Below are 23,884 nucleotides of genomic sequence, written 5' to 3'. Positions count from 1 at the left end.
CTACTTAGTTGGGCTAGTCAAGCATGATTTGGGACTAAGGGATGTGTAATGTCTATGTGTGTTTTCATATATTTTTCACCCATGAGTTAACGGGTATGGAGGCTGCTTGAAGTTCCAATACCCGCGCACCCAATGGGTGAAGTGTTTTGTCCACTTATGTACCCATGATTTGAGCCATGGGTAGTGTGTTTAGTCCTCATTCGTATTCTAATTGAGTAAATACCCATTGAGTATCAGGTTGTGGGTCTCATTGTCATCTTTATGGTTAAGGAAACAACCAACCATATAAGATGGACAGATGAGCATAGAAAGTTTTGCCACGACTACATTTCGACAACAGACTAGTTTATCTATAAGTTCATATAACCTTCTAATAGGAATTAAATTGTACTCCAACGGTTTCAAATTATAAGACATTTTGATTTTTCAAGATATATTATTTTAACTATGTGTTCTTAACATAATGTATATATAGCTAAGTGTATAGTAAAGTTATGTATTAAAAAAAATATAATTTGGAATAGAGGGAGTAGTAACCATTGGATAGAGCTATGTATCTAAAAAAAGGCTAAACGTCTTATAATTTGGAATGGAGGCAATACCAACCATCAGATAGAGTAATATAGCTAGTGTTTACTTGATCAATACTTTTAGCCAAATGTGGGGGTATAAACCCCTATACCCTTACGGCTAGACTTGGGCCAGGAGGCTTGGCCCATTACGAGACAAATTCAAAGGCTTGATCCGACAGCCCGAGTTTCGCGCAAGGAAACAAGACGTGGAGATCAAGCAGGATTCTAGTCGGTTAGAATAGGAATTGATATCGAACTATCTATGGCAATTGTAACCGACTAGGATTAGCTTCCAAATCTGTAACCCTGCCCTCCGGACTATATAAGGAGAGGCAAGGGACCCCCCTAGATCATCATATTCTCTCAACACAAATCAATACAACCAGACGCAGGATGTAGGTATTACGCCAACTCGGCGGTCGAACCTGGATAAAAAGCTTATCCGTGTCTTGAATCACCATCGAGTTCGTAGTTTGCGCACCGTCTACCGATAAACTACTACCGTGGGTATACCCCAAGGTAGACTGCCGACCAGCTTTCGTCGACAGTGGCGCGCCAAGTAGGGGGTGTGCGTATAGCTCTCCCGACGAACAAGATGGCCATCATCCCCGACTTCGCGGCCATGGCGGGCGACTTCACGTTCACCTTCAGCTTCACAGCTTCACCGCCACGACCACGGAGGAGGCGTAGATCCGATCTGCGCCAATCACTTCTTCATCAACGTCGGTCGCGACTCCAACCACGCTGGCTACGACTCCGACTACTCCAGCAACGTTTCCGACCACGCCGACAACGCGTCACCCGCTTCCCTGCTACAAAGAGAGGCAGATCGACAACACCGACCTGCTCGGGCCATCAACCAAATTGTTTGGCCTACTTGCTCTGACCACCAGTCGCAATAATAATCGCCGCGAAGAACGACGCTATGACAACAGCGACCACCGTCATGATAAGTCAAAAAGCTCGAGGGCCGGACAATTTTGTCGTCACCGACCAGACTTTCGTCCAAAGATAAGTACACTTCCAATATTTTATTTATTTTTGGCATAATATTTTTTATTATCCTTCAAAACAACTTTTTGGTTAGCCGACTAGTTTTTTCTCCTACACGAGTTTTCCAGAGCCGGTACTGTCTCCGACTCCTCCCTACACGTGCATGAGATCCGCCCTCTGCGTTCCGGGTGGTCGGCAGTAGCTCTCTGGCGAGGCTGGCAATTCCACGCATGTCTAGGTTCCGCACCTCATGCTGATTGTTGGCTAGACCAGAGCTGGTACAAGCTTTAGGATGAATTAACTACTCGTGCTAATTTTATAACAAAAAATCTAAAAGTTATCTCAGTACTAATTTTTTATCTAAAGTTTATTTATACATCATGTACTACCTATTCTTTATATTTATTTTTCAGGAGTTTGGCCCAGTCGACAAGCTACGCTCGGGGACTCGTCGACTATTCCCTACGCTGTGCCCGGGGACTACTCCGACCACCGAGCACGTTTACGTTCCCAACCACGCTCGTGGACTTGTCGACTACTCTCTATGCTGTGCTCGAAGACTGTGCCGACCACCGAGCACGTTTACGTTCCCAACCACACTCGGGGACTTGTCCACCGGTCCCTACGCCGTGCTCGGGGACTGTGCCGACCACCGAGCACTACACGCTCGGGGACTGGTCGACCTGCTCGCCAATTTGAGAGTTTGGGGACTGCACCGACCACCGAGCACTATACGCTCGGGGACTGGTCGACCAGCCCACCAATTTGAGAATTCGGGGACTGTACCGACCACCGAGCGTTATATGCTCGGGGACTGGTCGATTAGTCTATTCAATTGCAGACGAGCATGATATGCTCGGGGACTGGTAAATTCAATTTTTTAGACCTTGCTACAAGGCTCATACTTCGCCTTACAGCAAGCTCGAGGACTACATCGGTACGATGCATTTGGCGATGCATCTCAGTTTTAGAATTTCTATGATTTTCTTTTTAGACCCTGGCACCACGTGCCTACGTCACCTACTACCAGGCTCGGGGACTAAGTGGGCACACTTCACCTTGCGGTGAATATGCTTGCTTTTTTGAGGTCTATACTTTTTAAAAAAGTAAAGTGGGCACACTTCACCAGGAAAGAAATCTTTTTTAATTAAGAGCACCATGCATTCTTCGAACAACCTGCTTCTTCGATGTCAATGTTGATCAACTGTCTTTTGAGTTGGTCAAAATACCGTTGTAACTGTTTGGGCGACTTTCCTACTTATTGAAGACGTCAAGCCTCATTGATCGAAGAAGCTCAAGACGGCGTGTTACTTCATAATACACGGTGCTCGGGGACTAGCTGTGGGGGTATAAACCCCTATACCCTTACGGCTAGACTTGGGCCAGGAGGCTTGGCCCATTACGAGACAAATTCAAAGGCTTGATCCGACAGCCCGGAGTTTCGCGCAAGGAAACAAGACGTGGAGATCAAGCAGGATTCTAGTCGGTTAGAATAGGAATTGATATCGAACTATCTATGGCAATTGTAACCGACTAGGATTAGCTTCCAAATCTGTAACCCTGCCCTCCGGACTATATATGGAGAGGCAAGGGACCCCCCCTAGATCATCATATTCTCTCAACACAAATCAATACAACCAGACGCAGGATGTAGGTATTACGCCAACTCGGCGGCCGAACCTGGATAAAAAGCTTGTCCGTGTCTTGCGTCACCATCGAGTTCGTAGTTTGCGCACCGTCTACCGATAAACTACTACCGTGGGTATTCCCCAAGGTAGACTGCCGACCAGCTTTCGTCGACACCAAACAAATAGTGTTTTCCTCTCATAACAAATCAACATTTACAACTTTGTGACTGCTTACAACCAAGTGTTGCCTTTGGAAGTTGTTCATCATTAAGCAATCAACTCCTATAATTTGCAAGTATGAGATCCTTATCACACACTCGATTTTACCATAATAAGCATACTAAGCGTGGTTATAGTCTAAGAAGTAAGCATGCAACACTTCAATGCATGCCTTGAAGAACTAAGGAATGAAAGCTAAAGTGACTTGCATCAAGGTCGTTGCCATGCTCATACATACATAACATGGTATACATACACATGACTATTATGCGTTATAAAAGAGAGAGGATCCTTAGGTGACTGTCTTGGGTTTAGCTTAAATTAGTGAGTTCTGGTTCAGCCATGAACTCGGCCTTCAACTCATGGGTAGCTCCTTTGGTTGCTTTGGTTCCTACAAGGGTGCAATGTTGCATAAGTTAAACATGACGCTATGAATTGCAATGCTCACGCATGAACAAGATAGAGTACATTAAACATAGTTCATAATGTAAGTAAGGACAATAGGTTGACACTTAAAGGTTCAAGGCTTAGCCTAATTGGTTGTTGTATTGATTTGCCTCGCCATCCTAAATGCGGCATTAGACCTTCTGTGGCCAAGGGGCTAGGCCTGTCCGAGGCACTGTTCGCCTAAACAGCCGTTTAGACCGTTGAAACGCCATGTAAACGCTACACAATGGTACATTGTTTCCGTTTAATCATCCATTTATCCCGTTTAATTGATCGTTTAGCCCGCTTAATGGACTGTTTGGCCCAAATAATGGCTAAACGACAGGTGACCGACTGTTTGCCGTTTAGCGTTTAGGAAAACATTGGTCTGAGGTGGCATCAAACCATCTATCCAAGACTTAGGCTTTGAGACTTGGTCAATATATGGAAGCACTCTGATTTGAAAGGTTTGTGTGGACCATCTGCTAACATATGTCGGGTCATCCATAGGTATAGGTCAGCGCCTTAGCGGTGTCTAGAGGTGGTGTCTCACTGCATGATTTCTTAGACGGTTTGAGTGGTGAGTCAGAATCTGTTTGATCAATACAAAGGTTGTGTGTCTCTAGGCTACTCTGGGCTATGATGGTGGACCGCCCAAGAGTATGTTCAAACCATGCATACGTAGAATTTATAGGGCTAGTGAAATCTAAGTTGAGTCATTTGGACCATCCGTTAGACAGAACTCCCATGGCCTAGCTTTATGCACATCAACCTTTTGGGAAGTACCATGGGACCAACGTGGATTTAGGATGTCTCAAAATGGATTTTTGACTAGGTGGACCATCCACGAGGCTCACTTATCTAGCTTGCCAAGTGCGGATCGGGGCATGCCTTCCAAGGGGGATTGTTCTAGAGGTTGCTAGGTACCTAACACACTAAGGAGGTGCATTGGTCGATTTGTGCATATGTGAAGTTATAGCCATCAATTGCTATCCTCCCTTGTTCACGAGAATAGGATGTCGGACCTAGGTTTGGCTTCACTAGCTTGTTCTAGAGCTTATAAGAGGTCCCTAGACCCGAGCATGGTGACGAAGATATAGAGTAGAGGGCTTGGATGAGCTTCTCCTCTCCCTTCTTGTTTTCATCCCCACCAAGCTCGAGGGTAGAATCACTCCTTACTCCACTCTAACATGGGAAGAACCTTGGTGATTTCCTAATTGTAACCCTTGGTGCTCCTTGTTCCTTGGCCTCCTTTTCCTCTATTTTCCTTTCTCTTTCTCCTTGCTCCTCCTTGAGCTCTCGCTTAGAGAGAGAGAGAGAGAGAGATGTGTGTGGAAGTACACTAATATGATGTGCGAGAACACTTCTTGCTGACAAGTGGACAACTCATAAAATTGCATGGACTTTCTTCTTATTGCACCTCCTAGAGCTCTTGTTTAGAGAGGGAGAACTGTGTAAAAAATAAAGTACAAATGTGATGAACAACTTTGACTGATTAATAGTCATTGTGCCTAGGAGATTTCCTAGGTCCCAGCTGGACCATTTGTCCACCACAACTTTGACTTAGTGACTATGCTAACATGGCAACTAACAGACCATTCAAACAACTATGAGCCATACAACAATTCAAAAAAGTCATGTTCAACTATACATAGCATATATTTTGTGAATAGGAGTTTCACATGCTCATGCCCATAATGATTATGTATATATCAATGTTGAATGTGAATGTAACGGACAGTGATTTGGAAATAACTATTGTCTTTCATTGATCTCATAGAATATATACATATGAAGGGTTGCGTCGTACGAACGTATGGATGTCGTACGGGCGTAGCTGTTCGGTGTTTGTCTATAGAGAGAACTGTTCACAGGACAGTTGACTGATGCCGAAGGAACATGCCCCTTCAGGAATTACTAACCACTAATTCTATGATTAACTGCTAATCTATTCCTCCAGACAGTGGCGAATCCAGCCAGAGAATTCACCTAGGGCGGACTTATACTCTAAAATTTTTGCTACCAACGATAACTTATGTTTTAGGCAAAAATTATAGAACAACCAACAAGAATCGAGACGTTACCTTGAGACATTTCTGTACCAAAGTTTTTCTAATTTCTGTGCTGGCATTGTTTGAACTAACACGAACCACATCTCCAGCTTCATCTACTTCTCTGCCCCCATCCATTGACAAAATCCTAAAATTCTGAAATTAGAAATCACAAAATGAGTGAAGTAGTGAACGACCAAATTCCCAATGTGTGAACTCTAAAACAGTCAATCACAAGCAGTCAAGCAGAAAGCAGGGCTGGCCGGCTGGGGCGGTGAGGCTCGCTACCTGCCTGAATCCTGAGCGGCTGGCTGAGCACCTGACGGAGTGGGGGCTGGCCGCCTGGCCGGCTGGGGCAGGGACGCAGGGTCGCTGGATCCGTTGGCACCCGGCAGGAGGCAGCGATGCGGCGAGTAGGCGAGCGGCGACGGTGAGCTTGGAGGGCGGAGCAGAGACCGGAGGCAAAGGCCAAAGGGGCGAGCGGCGCAGCGTCCGTGCTCGTGCGGCCGTGAGTCTGTGCGACCACGAGACCTAACTCGGGCAGTGGAGCGCCTTCAAACTGGGCCTAGTCTGGGCCAAAACAAGTATGCGATAACGGCCTATGACACCTGAAGTCTGTGCTCAGCCTCGCCCACTCGGTAAAGCAGCGCCGTGCCTCCGTCGACTTCGCCGCTTCTGCCCTTCGCCTCCAACTCCGGTGGAATATAGGGGGTGGGGATATGGTGCCCAGCTAAGGGGACCTAGGGCGGCCGCCCTAGCTCGCCCTAGTGGTGGCTCCGCCTCTGCCTCCAGATGAGATCACCATATGGATCATGGAGAGATGGATCATGGAGAGATGTTTATTGGTGAACCGCCATTTCATAACAGAATGCATGCTAGGACGTTACACTTAAACAACAAATGAGAAAAATCAATGAATGCACACTAGGTCGTTACAACATCTTCAAGAGACTTTCTTAAATTCACCCTTTCAATATATAACATATTTTCTATATCTTGCACGTCCTTTAGAGATCTAGTACCGCTATCATCTTTAGCTGCAAAAAAAAAATCTGAAATAAAGGATAGATGTATAAAGAAGATGTGGGAAGGTGACTTTTTCACTAAAAACTCTGCCCCTATCAATTAGGAACTCTTGGAGTTCTCTAAATAAACAAGAAATGACAAGCCAAAGCAGGCCTAAAGGCATTTCTCAAGCCAGCCTCAGGCTGAGCCGCAAAATGCTCAACGATACGCTCAAATCAGCCCGGTACAAAACAAAGTTGTGCATAGTGAAAAAAAAGAGGATGCATTTCAACAGTGCCATCTTGCTCCGCCATACAACTACTCCCTGTGTCTCAAACACTTCTATAAAGAGCTTAGTCAAACTATTTTCATTTAGAACGTTTTTTAAAAAAATAACATGAAATACATGTTTTTTTTATAATATATCTATTTGAAACAAAATTATTGAATTATTCTCTATAGATTTATTTTAACTTATAATAGTTTCACTTTGATTATTAGATCTAAAAGTGCACCCTCTCTAGGACAGGAGTAAGCACTCTGAAGATTGCTGAAAATTCTGACTCACAAGCAAGACATCTCATGCAGTAACCTAACTGTAGTTTATATTTCTCTTTAAAAAATAGACATAATAATATTTAACAATTTACTGGAGCTATGGAGGAACATCAATTTCATCTGATCCAAGGCCCCAACTCAACAGAAAAAGAAAGCAGCTCCAGGTCTTGAGCTCAGAGTTAAAATATTCACCAGTACAAAAAGAAATCCATGCAGGATTCAGGTAACAAGAAACAGATGTCCATGTTTTAGATGGAGTATAATTTATTTAGGATCATTCCCTCCATCCCATGTCCATGAGTTTGCAAACTTAAACTCAATGAAAAAAACAGACAATTTAAGATGCCACCAATTAACCAGTCAATGCAGCATTGAGCGCACTGTGAACATCGACTCCGATCTGAGCCTCAGCCTTCTCCAGGTCAGTAGAGGCCGAACCAAGCTTGGCAGTGAAGTCTGCGAGACCCTTCTGAACCAATGCTGGGTCGATCTGATCCACAGGGACAGCCTCAACAGCCACAATATCAGCAATGGAGTTTGCATGGACGAAAGCAAACCCACTGCTCACAAAGTACTTGGTCACATCATTTCCCTCGTGTACTGAGAGAACACCAGGCTTGAGCTCCGCAATTGTGGCAACATGGCCTGGCAAAACACCCATCTGACCAGTTGTAGCTGGTACAATTACCATGTCAACCTGAAAACAAAATCACATAAAAGAAAAGCAACTGAGGATTTAAAACGTTGTCAGGGAAAACTGCCACATAAACTGTATCATAACTAACAAGAAAGCAATAAACGCCAGAAACTAATTCCTTGTCGGACAGATAATAATAGTAAAACATGACGGAAAGAGAACATGCCCTGAAACCTATGAACACAATGTAAAGAGTTACATTCCCATACAGAGGTTTGCATGACAACAAATAAGCAGTGCAAAATGGTCATGATTGATGCAAAAACATGACGAGAAGATTCAGTTCAAACAAAAGCATGGATCATACTTAGATCACCTTTCTGTCCAACAGTACCACAGAAAGCACTTTGAACCATGCAGTCATGCACCATACTTATAAGTATTATTAAGAGATGATGGCATACCTACATGAGAATAGATGAAAGAACAAGCAATATTCACTCATAAGAAACTAGGTTGCAGAAAATAAGCCATTCAATTCACAACAAGAACAAGCCTCACGAGCAAAAGCAAAAAATGATGAACCAAAAAAGAAGTCAACTGTTAATTCAATTTTTAGGGAGCGATTAAGTAGGAGTTTGGAACTTAAAAATGTGGTTTTGGTGATCTGGATAAGCTAGACAAAAGATATGACATTAACTACTGTATGTCAAAGTAATAACCTAGGCACACAGGTACATGATAAGAATCTGTCCAAGTTTGGCTCACTCGCCCTTGATTGACCATATCAACTATCATGGATAGAAAACAGAGCAACTAACCACACATCCATACATGACAACAGCAGACAACTGTGTAGACGGCAATATAAAAAAAATCCAGAACACATAATAGGATTTCATTTGATGTATCATGCTAGATAGAAATAAAATTTTGATTACACAAACATTAGAAAATACTTTAAGGAACCCGTAATGTGGATATACACAATCTTCAATCCCATATAAAACATAAAGAGCAAAGTGCATGAAAGGAAGCTATGTAGGCAGGCATGTACTCCTATTTTGAAGGCTTAAAGATGGTCAACCAGGATGCTCTGAGATCACAGAAACTCATGTGCACCTACTAAACTCCAAATAACTGCAAGCATTATCAGCAGCAATCACTTGTAATCAGAGAACTTAGATTCTGACACTTCTATACATATATATCAGATAAATGACTGAAGCCAACCAACGCCATTTATCTCAAGGGTTCTGCCAGAGTCCACATTGGCCCATCCAAGAGAGTCAGTTCAAAGTGCCCATGGGCCATGGCAACCGAAGAAACAACAAAACACTGATTAATTATCCAACACCCTCTAAGCAATTAGAAACTATGCTGGATCACGTAATAGTTGATTGCATCACAAACATTTGACCTCAACAAAACAAAAACACAGGCTAAAGGCACTCATTGCACCACCTTACATCGAATCCACAACCGCTATCCAAAATACGGACTCCGGCCGGAGGTTCACATCAACCCGTGAGAACCAGATCAAGGCAGGGGCATGCCTCCACAAAATATCCCCCTACAGGCTACAGGGCCAACCCAATCCCCAGATCGTGCAGAGCACAAACCCTAGAAACGACCGAACGCACAGATCTGGGACCAGAAATGGCGAAGGGGCAACGGGGGCAGCGGGTGGGTATATATATACCTCCTTGTTGGCGATCTCGGACTTGTAGGGGAGGACGAAGTTGACGGTGAGCTTGGTGGGGATGGTGGCCGGCGTGGGCGGGCGCGGCTTCATGAGGGAGAGGGGCGTCGTTGGGGGCTCGAGGTTGGGGGCGACCTTTCTCCACGCCTCCACGAACGTGGAGTCCTCGCCGGCCTCCGCAGGCACCTCCGCCGTGGCGAGCGCCCGGCGGGCAGGGGCCGCCGCAGCGGTGCGGGAGACGAGACGGCGGGCGGCGTGGCGCAGCATTTTTTTTTCCCACCTCCTTCTCACTCGTTTTCCTCTCTCTCCTAGCCTCGCCTGGTCGCCCTTCGTAGATTTTGACGGATGCGGCCGTGCGGACTGCGGCGCAGAGTGCGTAGTGGGGAGCTCAGCTGGGGTTCGGGCGATTTGGAGAGGGGAGGGGGGTGGAGACCTGCGCCTGCGGTTGGGCTGGGGGTGTGTTGGGCTGGACCTGAGCGAAGTTATATTTGGGCCTTGTTAGTTCATCCGAAAAACTAAAAAATTTTCAAAATTCTCCGTCATAAAGCACTAAATATAGACGAAAACAAAAACTAATTAAACAGTTTATCTACAAATCGCAAGACGAATCTTTTGATCCTCATTAGTCCATGATTAGACAATATTTGTCACAAACAAACGAAAATGTTACGGTGCTAAAATCCAAAAACTTTTCACAGCTAAACAAGGTCTTAGTCTCGGCTTTTGTTTGTGCTTAACGCCTTAACCCTTCTCCTATAGGGGGGCCAGCGGGTACGGGTGGTGGGGGGTGAATTTTCACCCGCGTTTTTTTTTTGGCTTTGGTAACTCGAAATCTATCATGTTTGGTTTTGGTTCCAACCATGTTTTTTAAATCAAAATTCTTGTCTTGTAATTTCTCCATTTTAAATAATACATAGTATATATTTAAGTTTTTTTATTAAGAGATGATGTATATCTAAGTACATAATAAAAATTATTTATCTAGAAAATCCAAAAAAGTATGTGTCGTTTGTTGATGTTTATATCTATGTAATATATGTCATATTGTGATGCCAAAAATTCCTTATCCCTCTTATTGTACTCCGTGGGTGAATTGGCTTTCAGGTTTCATGGATCCACCGGTTTGGTGGCGAAGTGGTTTTTCATTTGAAGTATTCGAGCGGTTTTGTGTTCGAATATGGCCAAGACTCCACCTGACCTGAATTCACCTGTTATCATCACTAATGGTAGGTAAACTCATGAGCAAATGATTCAGTTGACCGTAGCTTTCCTTTTTTTGGTAAAAGAAATTTTCTATAATTTTTTATTTTCTAGAAAGTTTTTTCGTCGGTGTAATCTAAATCAAAACACTTATTTTAAATTATGATAACTTTTGAACAGTGTATTCTTTGTCAATTCCGGTTGCACTGGTATGTTCTACTCTACATGATGAGCGAACAAAACTAGACCCCATTGGCACTTGCATAGGTTTTGAAGAGTTTTATTTTTTTAGTAGCAAATTATTTATATTAATTTACAACATATAACTTATGTACAAAAATATACATAAAGACTTATCATAACTTATGTAGACAAGTTGCATAGAATAACTTTTGTATACAAGTTGTGTTTAATAACTTTTGTTTTCTAAGTTTTGACATAATTTATATAGTAATTTATTCCTTTTGTGTTTAATAACTTGTGTAGATAAGTTATGTTTCATAAGTTTTGTGTTTCCAAGATTTGGCATAAGTTATACATTATAAGTTATATATTATAAGTTAATATCATATTTTTCTACTAAAATAAAATTCTTCAAAACATAACTTGAGCTTAAATAACTTTTGTGTGATATATAGATGAGAAAAATTTGCTAGTTTCTTAAATTTTTACGATTATTAACATAATCTTGATGATATATTGCTTGTGATATTAACTTACTAGATGTGTACCTCAAGCTCATGGGCATGGGCACGAGTGTAAAATTGCACTGGGTGTGACGAGGGTAGGTGTGATAAAATTTTGAAGGTGTATACACTTCTTTTCTCTGCGACAGTGATCCGTAACGCAAAATAATACAAGTGCATATGGAGCTAGAGCCCCTAGGAGTCCTGCCAAATGTGCACTCAGAGGATACTCACTCCAGTTGAAGGGTTGGGGTCAGGAGTCTCTCTCACGTATAAGCCACAAAAGCGATACAATTATCCCATTGCCTAGGGTCTTGTTTAGTTCGTGAAATTTTTTGAATAGCTACTATAATATTTTTGTTTTATTTAGCAATTAGTGTTCAATCATAGACTAATTAGGCTCAAAAGATTTGTCTCGAATTAAAGACAAACTATGTAATTAGTTATTTTTTGAATCTATATTTAATGTTTAATGCATGCGTCCCAATTCGATGTGATGAGACGAAAAGAAAATTTTTAGGAACTAAACAAGGCTTAGAAAGTAGTGGATGGTTTCAATTATCTCTTTAAGAACATAGTTGTAAGGACACGGTCTTCGGATCACTATGTAGTTTTAGGTCTGGTCGTGTGGCGCTACAGTCGTATCTAGATGAGAGACGTAGAAAAAACAAAAGAAGTTGCATGAATACAAACTGCATAGGTAAGTAGTTTGTTACCTGGAGCGGAATCATCAACAAAAGCTAAGGCTCAAATATAGCCATAAAAAACAAGCATTTTTTTCTGGTTTAAATATATAGCCATAAAAAACCTTGATTTTTTTCCCTAGCTCAGAACCTTGAACTCTCTCTATTCCAAATTATCTAGAAATTATTTATATCTAAATGCATAACTCAATACATCTTATAATTTGAAATGGAGGAAGCAACAACAAAACCCTTTCAAACCATATTTGGATACAAAGTATTTTTAAAGTTTTAGAAAAATACCATGATTTTATAAAATACTTTGACTTGTCATGAAATGTTTGGGTGCAACAAACTTTATAGTTTTAAGACCTTATTTAGTTTCAAAAAGGTTTTAGATTTATCTAATGTAGCATTTTGTTTTATTTAACAATTAGTGTCTAATCATGCAAATAATTTGTCTCGTGATTTATAGACAAACTATGTAATTAATTTTTATTTATATTTATATTTAATGCTCCATGCATATGTCCAAAAATTCGATGTGATGGGTAAAAAGTTTTTGACAAGGAACTAAACAAAGCCCACAGGCCCCAGTTGAGAAGACTGATCTAAGTGCTCTAAGAGAATGAAAAATTACTTCGACTTCCCAGTGAATCTCACATATCTAATACTATCCCGTATGATCGCAGAACAAGACGGGAGATATAAGCTCAACTGAAATGGAGTTAGCAAGCAAATCAGAAGTCGAAGCCCCTGGTAGCCAAACATAAAGCTGTCGCCTGAAACTCATGTCTCCAATATGGAGCCATGGCAACAGAAACTTTTTTTTTTGCGACATATGGCAACAGAAACTTCAAACACAAAATTAACACCAAGATTTCATTCCAGAGTTGACCTCTTACAAAGGAACCACTTGCTGAAAGAAATAGAACAAATACGTGCTGCACCAAAGCATGAATATTTCTCTGAACAGACCATCCAAATTATAATAAAATAAATCCCACTACGATCAGCCATTCCCCACAAAAGTATCAAACTGACTTTCACAGCACTCCCAAATTTTCAATCATCACAAACTACTTTTACCATCACCTAAATCATTTTTGTGGCATAAATATGAAAACTATATCGGATGCATACAAAATGTAAAGGTAAATATCTTGCCATGTGAGATATCCGAAAGGGTTGGCCACCCCACCTATAGCACCTCTATACAAAGCCACTCTGCGGGCGTCTTCATGGTACCATGTAGGCATGCAATGCTGCGACTTTGACTTTCTGAGTGACAGCAAATCCTGGAATATTCACATCGTACCATTATAGGCCCCGATTGCCTTTCTATACAGGTGAGAGATGAGGGTAGTGCCGTCAACCTCTCTCGATGCACAATATGACCCCTCTTGTGGTCAAAGCGGGTAGTCGACTACAACGATCAAGAACATGATACGTTGCAATCCTTGTGCTCCTCAGCACTGGCCGTTGGTCAATAGCCATAGCCATCTTGTACAAGCCTGCCCCGATAAATATCCAATACTTAGTGTGCCATGATATGCTTGTTCCCATTGCTTGCATCTGATGTCTATGCACCATCGATTCTGAAATAGCGGAGAAGGGCACAACATGTGGGCCAAAAGATGCAACCCACCAAACTTCCAAAATGTGGCTTCACCCTATCACAAGCTTTCATTATCACTGGGGAGGAGGTTGAAGAGACTGTGGTTGGGTGTTGTAGTGAGCATAGGATTGAGAGTACAAGGGGTTCATCATACTCTGTAAAAGAGTATTACAAGTTATATATATGCAACAAGAGATGGAAACAAAGGATTAAGAATTTGGAAGGCAACCACCTGCGACTGTAGGGGGCCAGCAGCAGCCATTCCATAATGAATCTGAGACGAGTCATCTTGTGAGGGATCATTATATCCCGCTTGTGTAAACATTCCATGAGATCCATGGGCCATGTGATCCTGGATCAACTCAACAGGTTTAAGAGCATACAAATCCAAGGGACATGCAAAAATGGTTAGGTTACTTGATATAACAGCCATGCACTAATATCAATGTACAGACCTGAGATACAATGTCATTTGTTGTACCAATATGGGAGTATCCAGGATGTGCATTTTGGTTCATATAACTCCCAGAGTATCCAGATGGGGGCGCTTGAGTAAATTCAACGCCATAACCACCTTGAGAAGCCTGTCGATGGAAATTCTTTTCTATGAGCCAAACAAAGAACTAAACTTCACAACAACCACATAATTTGCTAGTTTATATGAATCCAGAAAGAGTAAAGAATGACATGTTGTGAAATGTATAGAAACCTGGGTAGAAAATTCTGCAATGTTGTATGGCACATGTGACCCTTGGCTCTTAAAATCATCTACAAAGAAGTCCTAGCAAACAAGCAAAAGAGTATTGTATCAATAAAGAGTACAAGAAGATAATAATGGCAGGCATCACTTATTGCCAATACCTGAGACATCCCACCAATGGAAAAACCATCACGGAATGTTTGACTTAGTCCTTGGACAGGCATCTAAGTTGAAAAGAAAAATGTCACTATGTGACTATTGTTATTGAATATGTATTACAAGGTAGAAAAGCAAACCTGTGTCATTAATCCAGTTTGGGACATTTGGGCTCCACCAGAAGGCTGACTACTCGGATTCTCCATGCCAGTGTAGTTAAAGTTTGACCCGATGCCCCCCATAGCTTGCTGGGAGTTCTGTTGATGAGCAAGGTGGCCACCAATAGGCCCACCAGTATTTGAACGAGGCGCCCCAAAGTTTCTACTTCCAGGTTGATGCACCGGTGGAACAGCTCCAATGGGCCCATGCAAACCCCGGGTCGGAATCGTATATGGTTGAGAATGTGGAGCCCCAGGAAATGGAGGAAAAGGCATACGAGGTACAGCATAGCCTGCTGGGTGCACGCCAGGCTTATGCACCCCATTTGGAGGGCCATAAGGAACAAATGATTGTCCTGCTTTTGAGCAGGGAATCAGAGGGTGAATCGTAACTATGTAAAACAAATACAACATGAACATGTAATCTGTGCATACCTTTCCCCCTGCCGCTTCTCTTATCTGCTGCTTGGCTTGACGCCCCAGCCCCATGCATGACACCTTGACCACCGCCCAGGAACAATCTCCGGTCATTATATATCTGCTTACCAAATAACATCGATTGAGATAGAAACACAAACATGACATGACACCTTGCAGCAGTCATCTGAGGGCAAAGCATTCACCTTTTTTGGCTTCTGAAATTGCACCATACTCTGCTTTAAGTTGTTCAAAGGCCCTTCTACCAAGCACTCATGCTCCTAAAAAAGTAATTGTTCTTCACTTGTCATACTGTTAATAACAAAAGAAATAACAGTAACAATAATCCCAAATCAGCGTTCAAATGTATGAAATATATTACCTTGTAATGTGTCAACAAGCTATTCCAAAGTGGCTGCTTGCTTAGTACTTTTGGATTACCAAGAATAACTATCCCATAACGTGCACGAGTTAACGCAACATTTAACCTGCGCGGATCATTGAGAAACCCAATTCCCTGAAAAAGCATAAAGGCACAAATTTACACAACAGTTTGCTACCGCACAAAGAGGCAAGGGCATGTTTGGCTGCCTGCATTAACCTGTATCCAGGATTGTGCAATGCAGTTTGCCCGTGTTTGGTTGCCCGCAAAGGGTCTTATACAGGATTGCACAGTGCTCAAAGCAGGCCCAAAGCAGCATTACCTAATACGCCAGATTTGGTCATATTAGGCAATGCAGATTTGCACAAACTGACAGCCACGCAAATGAAACTCTCACCTACCACAAGGCACGCCAGATTTGGAGTGCAACATGATGTAAGCAACCAAACATGATTTTACCAAACAGGGCTTGCCTGTGCAGGAGAACCAAAAACCAAGACATTGCATACATTTATGTCGGTTTGGGTTCTGCTCCATCAGTTCTAATGCAGGCTAAGGCTCATGCAAGCAACCAATCACACCCTAAGCTACAAGCGTGACAGTACAATTATTGTAAATGAAAATGATGAACACCAGAGATAAAAATAAATGAACAATGGATACCCCATCCCGGAATACTCCACATCAACAGAGCCTTGATGGTTTCATGCATCAACTTCTTATACTACACACACAAGGAACTCCATACTAAACAAAACTCAGACAGCTGCAGATTCACCACGGCCATTCAACATGATTAAACTGGCAAACCACCACATAGTGACATAGTACTTCTACATCATAAACATCAAATGAATAAAACCGCAAAGGAGCATACCTGGTGCTCATTGCTTCTAACACAAGATAGAATAATGTAGTCTTTCTCTCTACCCTGAAATGAGTCTACACTAGCAACCTGCAAGAGGTATAAAACTTAACCAAAGCAACCTTCCATAAGACGGACTAAAGCTATGTTTTTACAAGTTTTATGGTTGACCTCGATTTCCTTGTAAAGTTGTTGGCGAAGAGAGCCATTCCTTGACATGTAATTTACGATGTATGCCCTTTGTCCTTCATAAGGTGTGATAACTCCAATCTGTGTGTTAAAAATGCATGAGTACAGGTCGTTTCAAAAATTTTGACTTCATATAAACTAAAGAATATCTGGTCATGAGATGATCAGACACAATGAGTAAAAATACCTGGCTGGGTACAACACCACTTCTTAAAAATGTTGTTACAATTTTTTCAACATTTGCAGCTTCAGTTCTATTGAGATACGATGTCCCACTAGCACTGATCTCTTCTTGTCCCATCTGCAGAAATTTGTATAAATATGCACCACATCCAAATAAGGAAGAGTTTGAGCATGAAACATAATAATATTTCGATAATTATCAAAGAAGCTACCTGCACATAGAAGAACATAGGCCGATTTGGAACAGGCCAAGGAAAATCAATTCCAGACGATTGCCTCTCATTAACAGTCACTCCATTTTGCAGTGTGCCTTCATAGAAGCAGTTGGATGGAAACTCTGAGAGGCAAGGATGCATTCTATACTGGACCTATAAGTCAGAGATGATTTGAGTTATCACTGATGGTCTCACTTCTAAATGTAACTACTAATCATGGCAATGCCATTGTTTAAAGTTTTGACATAACTTAGCAGATTGATAACAGCATCAAAAATCAGATATTAACATCAGCATGAATTCATTCTTGTGAAGTACAAAAAGCTCAAGGCCATAGATTGTTGACACACCTCAACAACCAAGTAACTCGATGGTTCTCTCAGAAAATGTATATTTTTACTTTACCATCAAATATATATTCCATATAATGCTTGCGTGCCAAACACAACACTATGATAGCATGGATATGATCCAAATAAAAATCTCTTCGTCCCAAAATATAGCGTTTTTGTTTTGTCCCAAGTGAAACTATACTAAGTTTGACCAAATTTGTAGAGAAGAGTATTAACACCTACCATATCAAAGAAGTAAATTATGAAAATTTTGCATAATGGATCTAACGACGTGATATCATAATATCATTTTTCTTTTTATAAACTTGACCATTAACTTATGACAGAGGGAGTACCAAAACAGTAGTTTCCAAAATGTCTAATGAGAGTAATAATTATCTCTACAGCAACATGTAAGTAACTGCTAGAAGCCTAGAACTAAACAATAAGGCAAGAAAAATCATAGCCTTTATACATGTGGTGCCAAAGTTGCAGGATGAAGCAGGGAAAGAATAATAACACCAAGGTAGCACTGTTGGGGCAAAATACATCAGATGCAGGTATTACCTGTAACCTGAATGGCTTCACTCCAAGGATAACGAGGCGTTCAAAGAGAGATTGTGCTAACCCTGCACGGGCTGCTTTTTTGCACATGATGACTGGACCCAGTTGACAATGATCTCCGACAAGGACAACCTACAATTGCAAGAGTATAAATAAAGGATAATAAAATAAAACAAAAAAAATTATACTTTTACCTGCTTGACACCAAGCACCAAAGGAATAAGACATTCAGGTTCTGTTGCCTGTGTGGACTCATCAATAAGAACCTGACAATAAAGTTCACTGTTGCCTCAGGATATATTACACGACAGGAAACATTGTTAACCTGAGACAGCAGGAGGTGATAATAATTACTTGTCGGAAACGGAAGTTTGAAAGACGAGGATCTCCAGCACCAACACAGGTGCAACAAATGACATCAGCACTCTGCAGTATCTCTCTTTCAGTGGCACGCTTTAGGGCCTTGTACTTCTTCTCATCACTGCTGGACAATTCACCTGCAATAGTATAATATGCTTGTAAGAATACTCACTCAATAATCTCTGCACATCACATCCCTCAAAAAATGCTCGACTCTGGCACAATGGCATCACAATACTTAAACATGGATTACCTTGTTCATCTTTCAGTTGCTGTAGCTTGTGCAATTCACTCTTTTCAGAGGTATCAAGGTGCCTAACCTGCAAGATTTTACATAAGCATCAGTGACATTCATAGAAAGATTAATTTCCATAAAAGCAACAAAAGGAAGTACCTGATAATGAAGTGTCAGATGCTCAACAGGAGACGAAACAGCTTCTCTAGATTTTGCACACAGCCTAACAACCTGTAGCACGTAACCAAAATTAGTAACAGAAATCACTATATACTGAACCAATATCAGAACAACAGCAGCAACAGAAGTTGGATACTGAAAAGGTGGGCACAGCGGGTGGAATGGGGAATTCTGTTATTTATCATGCTATGATTATTCACAAATTCTTAGTTGAATATCATTATCATATACTACTGGACTCCTGGAGTACTCGTGAGTCGTGACAGGTTCACAGTTGAGTACTGCAGTCAACCATACAGACAATGCTCGGTTAATCCTACAAACAGCTTTGGCATGCAGCTATAAATATAAAACAAGTTGGAGATATGCAGAAATTTAAATAAGATTTCAATGATACCTTGAGACCAGTTGAGCTTATCTTCTCTGCCAGCTGATCAACAGCAACATTACTTGGGGCACATACAAGAACCTACAAATTTGACAAATTTAGAGGTCAGACAATTCTCCCTATATATATCACCAAATCAAACAGCATACTTTTAATAATCCTTTACCTGTCCTTGACCTTGTTTTGCCATGTGATACACAATTGCAGCAGATGTGACAGTTTTTCCAGTGCCAGGTGGACCTTGAATCAAGCTAACAGGCTTCTGCAGGACACTTTTAACTGCTAAAACCTGAACACACACCAAATAATACAGAAGACAACATCAGATCAAACAGTCAATAATAATATACACATATCATAACAGCAGCAAGCTTGCGAAGCTGCACCCAAAATTAAAAATACAAAATATTCCCAGGTTCTCCCAGAACAGAAGACAACCATGTTAATCGAAGGCATGAAGTACCATGTTAAAAGAAGAAACAAACAAAAAAAGATAGGAAACATAGTACAAATAAGGTATAGATATAGATATATGTATAATGTACCTGGGAAGCATTTAGTTCTGGAAGTCCAGGTGCACCAAAGCGTCTTGGCAGGGTATTACGTATTATTTGGTGCTCAACTTCATGTCCCAAAAGGTGATGGTATATGTATCTGTGTGAGAACAGACACAGTAAAACTTTGTTAATAGTGACACAACTTCAGAAGAGCGGAATTATACAAGAATGAATAAACTAAATTAAATCTTATTACAGCTACTAAAAATATTCTGCAGTATGCACATAGTTAACCAATGAAACAGTGTACGTATCAGAAAAAACCAAATAGTTCACCAACTAATAAATTTGAAGTGCTTTTGGATTTGATGAAGTTATTTTCTATCGAAGAGCCTTGTTCCTTTATCAACTTTATTATAATGTCAATAACATGTCGTAATCATATTCACAAGATCATTGAACTCACCCACTGACACTTGTCTCGTCCACAGCAAAAGTTTTCATCGCTCCTTGCATCCTATCAAAACTGGTACTCTTCCAAACAAAATCCACACTGAATCCAACGTTTAGCTCAGTAGGCACCCCCTGAAATCCAGGGAAAACGTCACAATAGGCTGAGCGAATGCTAAAAAGAAACATGAGAAAAAACATACCGCCTTGTACCTGACTAGCACGAAGCTCAAGTGCCACCTCCTCTTGTGCAGTGAGCTTAATCTGAAAGAATAATGTCCTTAGCACAGGCACAAAGATAAAACTGGCCCAATTAAGATTATCAACATGTTTCTAATTACCACATGTCCCACAGATTGCCATGTGGGATGTGAGCTATCACCAGGATATCTCAAGCGTAGCTCATCTCCAGGCACAAGCCTCAACTCATTGTCTTCCTAAAATACATAATTGTTTCCATGTGTTAGGCAAAAGAGTATCACAAAGCAATACCAAACATAGTCTACAACAGATCACTATATAATGACAGTACTAATTCACTAAGCCCATATATTTAAATTATTGAACAAACCTTTGGAAAGACAAAGTAAGCTACACGCTTCTTGTTCAACCCAATATCCCACCGGACAGTTACATTATCCTTGCTCTGTGACTCTTTCATCATCTACAACAACATATAAAACAGTAACACAATTCAGTTTTGTGATGGAAAAGATAAGAAACATGATCTCGTAATCAGAACACAGTACCTTGTCATAATCAGCCTCAAGCTTTATCAGTGGCGCAAAAACATTTTGGTACTGGCAAAAAAAGGGGCAGCATATGCTAGTTAAAATGCTAGGTAAAAATATGTTCTTCAACAGATTGAGAGAAGTAAAGCACCAACAAAAAGTAAGCTCGAGTAATAGAATACAGAACTTTAGAAAGTTTTAACCTGATAAGCATCTTCATACTTCAAAACAACTGACTGAGGTTCATCATCTACACCAGGCTTTTCAAGATCTTCAAGAGATGCATCAGGATTTGTCTTCCAGAGCTCTTCCACTTTGTTAATTTGCTGGGCACTAATTTGGCGAGCTCTTAGCTGCTCCTGCTCTGAAGGTACCTGGAAGAAAGTAAATTGTTCAACCATCAGAAAGTTACTAGTCATGCACAAATGCATGACAGACAGACCTCAGAAATCATCATGAGGAAACACTTGCCTTTACAAGCCACGACAAGAAACACCTGTCATCGATAAGTGGGCACCACTGGCTGAGATCCCAATTCATATCCTTCAGTGCATTAACACTTAAACATGGCTCTCTGCATAATAGAACGACAACATTCTCCGACTTTGCTGAGATAAACCCAAGAAGAAATACATTCCGACAACCACAGTTGTAACATTCGAGAATTGTTTCTCCCAAAGGGCTATCCTTGTGAAGGCACACTTCCTTATGCTTTGCCCTAACCTGCAAATGATACATGTATGGTTATGACCCTGCACACAGCATTAATTTCATTTATTTAATAAATAGTAAGTAAAGGTAGGTGGATTATTGTGCAGTAAGCATATGCTTAAGAATGAGTGATCTAGCCTACACTCAAAAAATTCATTTGTATACAAAGCTTATGGTTGACTATAGGTAGCAAGTATATGCTTATAATAGAGTAGGCCAACGGTTGACTGTTAGAGCATTGACATCATAGATCAAGCTAGAAATTCCGCCTCATTGCCAAACCACTGGAGCTTGTTTTACATATACTATACATGATCATTTCAGGGAGTAGAATCACGTAATCTTTGTAGAACTAGATAAACTGAATAGAATATCATCACTTTTCTCCCACCCCATTCTCTCCATCTTTCCTTTCACTTGTAAATGGACCCATGCCTCAGCTTTTGTATTAAGCATTTTCTGCACGTACTTGTACTAATACTTGGTTTGCTTGGACAAGCACCATAGCACAAAGTGGCAGGCATCAATGCCAGAACAATGGTGTACTTGCATGCTGTGGGTGGCCTTTAGGATGGCAAAGTAGCTTATGAAACACCACAGAGCTTCTCAATAAGGAATCAGGGTTGCAATATAATAAGTTGAACAAACAGGTGTCACAAAATAGACTTTCAATGGTTAAGGGACAATTTAAAAAAAAATACCCTGTTGCCATCAAACCATTATATCCTACACTCCTACTCTTATAGAGTTTGAGATGGTCTTCACTGAAAATATAATTAAACTGTTAGCAAACTATTTAGACGATTGTATCCGTGACACCTTGCAAATGAGAATTAACAATTAAGACCCTAGCTAGCTACCAAATAGGAACGAGATGGTCTTAACTGCAAGTATACTCCGCACTTGCTTATTCTAAACCTAATTCAAGAGATAATTAACATGACATTCGCCTCAAAGTTATTTTATCTATCATAATTATTTCCACCAGAAAACATTCCAAGTATAAAGCCACATCAATGCAGCATACGTCCACCAGGAATATAACAAATTACAGCAAGTAGATACACCACCGCAATCGCATACCATAAAAAATACAAAATCTAACTGACCACCTCCTTAGCCACTCCCACATATATAATACAAAAAAACATACTACCACAACATCAGAACATTAGTTTACTAATAGAGTCATAAAGTGCAGCCCAATAAACTAACAAAGCATGATGTCTTCTTTTAACAACCAAAAAGCCTAAAATTGATGCAAAGTGGTCGAAATTTGTGAGAAAGAGCTCTCAATCAGTTCGGTTTCTAATAAATTATCAACAAATTTGTAAGCCAGAGCTCTGACTCGTGCAGTTTCTAAGTAATTATCAACAAATTAAAAGCTCACTAGTCTTAATCTTAAATTCTAACAAAGCTATGTCTATGTCATGAGAAAAGGTAAGCAGACAAACCAGGTGATTGACAATGTGGGAGCCAGAGGTGTTCCCCCGCGAGTTACAGAACCACTTGCGGCAGGAGGGCACGTTGCACCTCGCCACGCACGCAGGATTGTGGATCCCGCAGTACCGGCAGGCGTGTTCCACGAAGTCTCCCTTGCCGTAGTCGTACCCGTCCTCCCCGGCGCCGGCTCCTACAGGCTCCTCGAAGCTGAGTGCGGCAACCCCGGAGGCGAGCCCATCCGCCGCAGCCGACGAGCGCGCCTTGGAGGCGGACCGCGGCGACGGCGAGGAGGAGGAGGCCAGCGGGGTGGGGACGTCCTGAGGCGTGAGATCGGGTTCCGGGGAGGCCGCGTCGGACGGCGGCGGCGGTGGGGCAGGCCACGACGAGGACGACGCGCCGGCGCCGGGGACGGAGGACGTTAGCGGCGTGGATCGAGGCGGCGGCTGGGAGAGCTCTGGGAAGTCGGGGTAATCGAAGTCGTCCCCTTGCGTGTTGAACTCGAGAAAAGTGTACGCGTCGCCGGCGGCGGGGGCGTCCGGCTGCGAGGCCGTCTCATAGAGGTCAACCGCGGCAGCGGCGGAGGAGGGCGGCTGCGTCGCCATCCTCGTCCCCGCCGGTTAGGGTTAGGGTTTTGTCGCTAGCGGAGGAACAGAGGAGGCAGGGCTTGGGAAGACGGGGCGAATCGAGAGTGGAAGGGGAGAGGACGACTAGGGGAGGATGGTGGTGGAGAGGGTGGGGGTTTGATTTATG

The 23,884-nt window shown here is 41.8% G+C and overlaps 2 protein-coding genes across 5 annotated transcripts; both read right to left on the bottom strand.

The window, feature by feature from the left end:
- On the bottom strand, nt 7,518-10,244 carry LOC8077470 (ATP synthase subunit delta', mitochondrial). The gene is made up of 2 exons (XM_002460687.2): nt 9,792-10,244; nt 7,518-8,149 (listed from the first exon to the last, which is right to left on the bottom strand). Exons 1-2 carry the CDS (start codon nt 10,056-10,058, stop codon nt 7,805-7,807), a joined length of 612 nt encoding a protein of 203 aa, XP_002460732.1. The 5' UTR covers nt 10,059-10,244; the 3' UTR covers nt 7,518-7,804.
- LOC8077469 (regulator of nonsense transcripts 1 homolog) lies at nt 13,219-23,884 on the bottom strand. Of its 4 annotated transcripts, none has more exons than XM_021452908.1 (29): nt 23,146-23,883; nt 21,452-21,703; nt 21,184-21,354; nt 20,999-21,049; nt 20,821-20,913; nt 20,591-20,686; nt 20,463-20,513; nt 20,266-20,384; nt 19,848-19,956; nt 19,469-19,591; nt 19,312-19,383; nt 18,894-18,965; nt 18,753-18,819; nt 18,494-18,636; nt 18,334-18,405; nt 18,143-18,271; nt 17,241-17,396; nt 17,033-17,146; nt 16,828-16,926; nt 16,669-16,746; nt 15,792-15,926; nt 15,616-15,690; nt 15,428-15,530; nt 14,975-15,351; nt 14,840-14,902; nt 14,688-14,759; nt 14,434-14,562; nt 14,211-14,330; nt 13,219-14,133 (listed from the first exon to the last, which is right to left on the bottom strand). In XM_021452908.1, exons 1-29 carry the CDS (start codon nt 23,734-23,736, stop codon nt 14,053-14,055), a joined length of 3,813 nt encoding a protein of 1,270 aa, XP_021308583.1. In that variant the 5' UTR covers nt 23,737-23,883; the 3' UTR covers nt 13,219-14,052. The 4 variants fall into 4 exon arrangements, with proteins under 4 accessions (XP_021308583.1, XP_021308585.1, XP_021308586.1 ...); XM_002460686.2 differs by having other exon boundaries at nt 13,270-14,133; nt 14,975-15,348; XM_021452910.1 differs by lacking the exon at nt 14,840-14,902 and having other exon boundaries at nt 23,146-23,884.

This window comes from Sorghum bicolor, chromosome 2, assembly GCF_000003195.3.
Source record: "Sorghum bicolor cultivar BTx623 chromosome 2, Sorghum_bicolor_NCBIv3, whole genome shotgun sequence".
Taxonomy (NCBI): Eukaryota; Viridiplantae; Streptophyta; class Magnoliopsida; order Poales; family Poaceae; genus Sorghum; species Sorghum bicolor.
The sequence above is the reverse complement of the archived record's forward strand: the minus strand, read 5'-3'. Positions and strand labels throughout refer to the sequence as shown.

What these genes read in the sequence shown, in the direction of transcription:
- LOC8077470 (XM_002460687.2), bottom strand. Translation starts at nt 10,058, where the DNA reads ATGCTGCGCCACGCCGCCCGCCGTCTCGTCTCCCGCACCGCTGCGGCG. An exon ending in CCGAGATCGCCAACAAGGAG is followed by an intron (nt 8,150 to 9,791) that starts GTATATATATAC and finishes TTTTGTTTTCAG; the next exon opens with GTTGACATGGTAATTGTACC.
- LOC8077469 (XM_021452908.1), bottom strand. Translation starts at nt 23,736, where the DNA reads ATGGCGACGCAGCCGCCCTCCTCCGCCGCTGCCGCGGTTGACCTCTAT. An exon ending in ATCTGACACTTCATTATCAG is followed by an intron (nt 18,820 to 18,893) that starts GTACTTCCTTTT and finishes AAAATCTTGCAG; the next exon opens with GTTAGGCACCTTGATACCTC. An exon ending in AAACTGGATTAATGACACAG is followed by an intron (nt 14,903 to 14,974) that starts GTTTGCTTTTCT and finishes TTTTCAACTTAG; the next exon opens with ATGCCTGTCCAAGGACTAAG.